The 4,461-nt window shown below is 31.4% G+C and overlaps 1 protein-coding gene across 1 annotated transcript in view; it reads right to left on the bottom strand.

Moving 5' to 3' along the window:
- LOC106872379 (uncharacterized) overlaps nt 1-1,861 on the bottom strand; it is a 76,226-nt gene extending 74,365 nt beyond the window's left edge. Inside the window, 2 exon segments of the mRNA XM_052972592.1 lie at nt 2-1,193; nt 1,196-1,861. Of these exon segments, the coding sequence (XP_052828552.1) occupies nt 2-1,193; nt 1,196-1,861 (1,858 nt within the window).
- Between the last annotated feature and the right edge of the window lie 2,600 nt (nt 1,862-4,461).

Below are 4,461 nucleotides of genomic sequence, written 5' to 3' on the forward strand. Positions count from 1 at the left end.
TGATGGTTCATTTGAAATAAGTGTTTCTCATTACCTCTGAGTATTTCATATGTGAGGAAGGCATTGTGTTGACTGTCTCTGTCAGAGGCCCTAACAATTGTGATATCATGGTCAGAGTGGGGATGGTAGTGGACATTAAGACTGAAAGGGTCAACATTAGGGAAACTGAAATAGGGAGCATTATCATTTAAATCCATAACCTCAACAACAACATTTGCTGTGTTCTCCAGTGATGGTGTTCCTTTATCTTTTACTAAAACCTTAAACTCATACATGTTCTTTTCTTCTCTGTCTAGTGACTCAGTTGTGGAAATAAATCCCACATCAGATATCTGAAATGGTAGAATATCTTTATCATTAGTCAACAAAGAATAGATTAATTGTCCTCCATCTCCAATATCTGGGTCTGTAGCATTGACATATCCCACAGGGAAGTCTTTGTGTTCATTTTCATAGGTGAGAAACTTAAATATGTCCTGACTAAACTGAGGTTGTATGTCATTTATGTCAGTAACCAGTATAGAAAACTGTTTCTCTACTGTCAATGGGGGTAAACCATTATCTTGACATTTAATGGTGAAATTAAAGCTCTTCTCACTCTCTCTATCTATTTCACTCTTGACAATAACTTTGTATTTTTTTTCAGACATTGAGATAAGCTGCAGGTACTTATTTTGTAAATGACACTTCACTTGTCCATTTACTCCACTGTCATTGTCAGTTACTTTGACATACGCGACAAAGCTCTGAATATGAGTTGCTTCTGAGATGACAGCTGTTTTCCCAGTTGACTTAATGACAAATCTGAAGTCAATATTTGGTGGATTGTTAAGATGAGTGATTCCATTTATAAGAACAGTGACAGTTGAGGACATAGGTGGTTTACCATTATCTGTGGCTTTAACAAACACTTTATAGAATCTTCCAAACTGAAATTCTGTTGTTACAAATAGTTCTCCAGTTACTTTATTCAACCGAAAGCATTCTTTTATCTTATTAGGTGTTTTAGTACTAAAAGAATAAGAAATTCTTTGATTCTCTCCTACATCTGAATCTGTTGCAGACAGTCTTAGAACAGGTATGTTTATCTGGTGTGTATCATTGATAGTGATGTTATAGATATTCTGTGAAAACAGTGGAGAGTTATCATTTTCATCTTGCACCAATATTTCTATATATTTTGTACACCTTCTTTTTGTGGTGATCCTCCATCTCTTGCAATCAACTGTATATTATAAATGTCTTTTTTCTCACGATCTAATGTACCTTTTAAAATTAGTTGTAATAAATCATTCCCATCAGAATTATTAGATATAAACAATCGAAATGGGATATCTTCACTATCATAGAGTCGATAAATCAGTTTAGAATTTTGAATACTAACGTCATTATCAATGGCATTTGGAATAATCCTTTTTGAACCTAATAGACTTTCCTGTAACTCTATTTGAAATACCTTGTCTGGAAACATAGGATAATTATCATTGATATCGTCTATTATAATTTTGACTTCTAATATCTTGATAACAGAATGGCCATGTTGAACTGCTACTTCTAAAATCCTGAAACATTCCACATTATATTGGCACAGAGTTTCTGCATCCAATATGGTAGCTGTATACAAGTGTCCTCCAGGTGTAACATTAAATAACTGAACAGTTCCATCAGTACTATCCTGGATTACATTAAATATTAGTCTGCTGCTATCATCCTGAGATGGTACAGTATTCAGCAGTAGTGTATCAGTGGCAATATCTCCAATATAGCTGTGTCTATCATTGTTCTCTTTCACATGGTAGATATGATCTACACACCAGCAACTTCCAGAAAGAAACAACACCAACAATACAACTGGACACATTTTCTATCTGAAATAGAGTTATATATCAATATTCATAATTCAAGATTTAATAAATGCAGAGAAAATATGACTGAAAATTTTGCTACATACGTAGATATTTATGAAATCTGAAATCTGTACATATCAGTGTTGTCTTTAATATGTTTGATGTAAGTGAATTATATTTAGCTGTAGTGGAGGCGCAATGACTCAGTGGTTAGGGCAGTGGACTCGCGGTCATAGGATCGCGGTTTCGTTTCCCAGACTGGACGTTGTGAGTGTTTATTGAGTGAAAACACCTAAAGCTCCATGAGGCTCCGGCATGGGATGGTGAATTTCAGGGAGCATGGAGGATTTCCACCTCCCAGGATGCCAATTATTTCATTTTCTCTATCTCTTACACAATTACTGCCATTTTCAAATAGAGAAATATCACTGCTAGGCATCGACTGGTGACAAAATCTCATGTTTAAAACAACAATTTCATATATACCAGCCCTTGTATCAACTCCCCAATATTACATATTAAAACTTCTCCCTGATATTACATTTCTAAACATGCAGAGATATTAAGAGTTTCTATATTGATGTGTAACACTAGACCAGCTCTGACCAAATAGAAGTATTTTGAAAGGCATGCTGTATTTCTTAACTGAAGGGTGTGAGTTGTGGGATATTTGGCTGCTATTTCTAGCAAGTCCAACAACTGCGTAGAATTTCCTTCGACGAATCTTTGGGAGTAATCTCCCTTTCTTTCAAAACTACATCATTATTCAATTTCTTAAATGTAGAATCTAAACTATCAGATGAAAACAGAATACTCCTTATTTTGCAATATAAAATAAAAACTTCATAAACCCTTACACTAATATAAAATAATATTGGTATTGTCAGTATATATTTATCAACAGTAACTGATATTATGGCTATAGATGACTAGACTGAGAATTTTGTAAAAAGAGAGAAAACAATATATTTTTAAAGAATGTAAATGTTAAAATAATGTTGAATTGTATTTGTATTTTGCTGATAATTCTGCCTTAAGTATTTGTTGAAAATATTTTATCAATAATTAACTAAAGGTTTTTAAAAAATAACATTGTTGTACAGGAAGTAATTATGTTTCATATTGGTGTAGTATTAAGATGGTGAGGGAGAGAGAAATGAACAAATGTCTAAAGAATCAAATTATACATCAAAATAACTTTGAATGAATACTTGCCAACAGTTGTTTATATTGTTTATATTGTTGTAAATGTACTGTTTTAGCGTTCTGATAACATAAAGTTGTAATAGAAGCAGCAGTTCTGAGTAATTTGTTATGTGATGGTGTTATGTAGTTCTGTGAAGTTGGTTGTGTAGTATGTAATGTGTGTTGTAGCCAATGACAAGCTGTCTATTATTCCAATGCAAGGAAACGGAAATACAACCTCCAGTTCTTGCAGTAAATGATGGGCTGACTCACAAAATATTTCACTTAGACACACTCATATATAGATACATACATATACATGTGTGTGGTGAGAAGATTTAAAATTGAGTGGACAAAATGTATAGAATATTTGAATCAATGACATATAAATATTACTTTTAAAAATGTATCATAATTTAATTTCAAGGTTGAAAAAGAATTTTATGACTTTTGCAAAAGTTGTAAAACTTTTTGATGAAAATTCTTTTAGCTTTCTCTACAGTATTTCCAAACTTCTCCATTTGAAATGTCTCCCATAAAAGTTATTAAAAAGATTATTTTAAGCCACTAATTACTTTATAAATTGGAAGAGCTCATTTAATAATGCGAAACTGTGGCTCTAAATAATGATATTGTATAATATGATTTATGTTGTGAAGTTATTCTTAATAGAAGACCAATAGGTTTAAAATATAATTAAATCTTTTTTAATTTTTGAATGTGGAATCTTACACAAATATTCATAAAAGTTGTAGCTGTTGAATTGAAAACAAGACTGGATGCTTTTCTAATGCATTCATATAATTGCATTTGTCTTTGTCAATTAATAAAAGTTATTTGTTGTTCAATTATCAATTAACCAATAATACAATATTGTATGTGAATTAGGTGTTTTAAAGAATATTTCATTGAAAATTTCTATAAGTTACTCCTGATATTTTAATCAGTTTGTTATCCTTTCATTATTTCTTGATGTATTTGTTTCAATAAGGAGATAATATCAACTTTGAAGAAGAATTTACTCAAAATTAGTAACATCAAGAAATGCTATGAAAATGTTACATGAATTTCTCTAAAATATACTCTGAAGTATTTCTAAATAAAATATAAATATTGAAGCAATTCATGATAATTGTGTTTCATTCTTCCAGTCAAAATATTTGTTTTGATTTACAAACTTAAGCTTATATAAGATATAATTAATTTTGATATTGTTACAAAACTTTGTTTGTTTAGCTGATAAAAACCTCCAGGAAATTGATACCAAGGTCAACACTGGCAGAATTTCAAGTCAAAATACAAAGATACGTGATAAAATACTACAAGGTATTTAGTCATGCAATGTACTGATTTTCCTTCCATTTGTTTCAAAGTGTTCTAGTGTCAGTTGTATAACGTAGATGGAGGAAGTGCCTGAGGTATTGGCAGT

Source organism: Octopus bimaculoides, chromosome 14, assembly GCF_001194135.2.
Source record: "Octopus bimaculoides isolate UCB-OBI-ISO-001 chromosome 14, ASM119413v2, whole genome shotgun sequence".
NCBI classification, from domain to species: domain Eukaryota; kingdom Metazoa; phylum Mollusca; class Cephalopoda; order Octopoda; family Octopodidae; genus Octopus; species Octopus bimaculoides.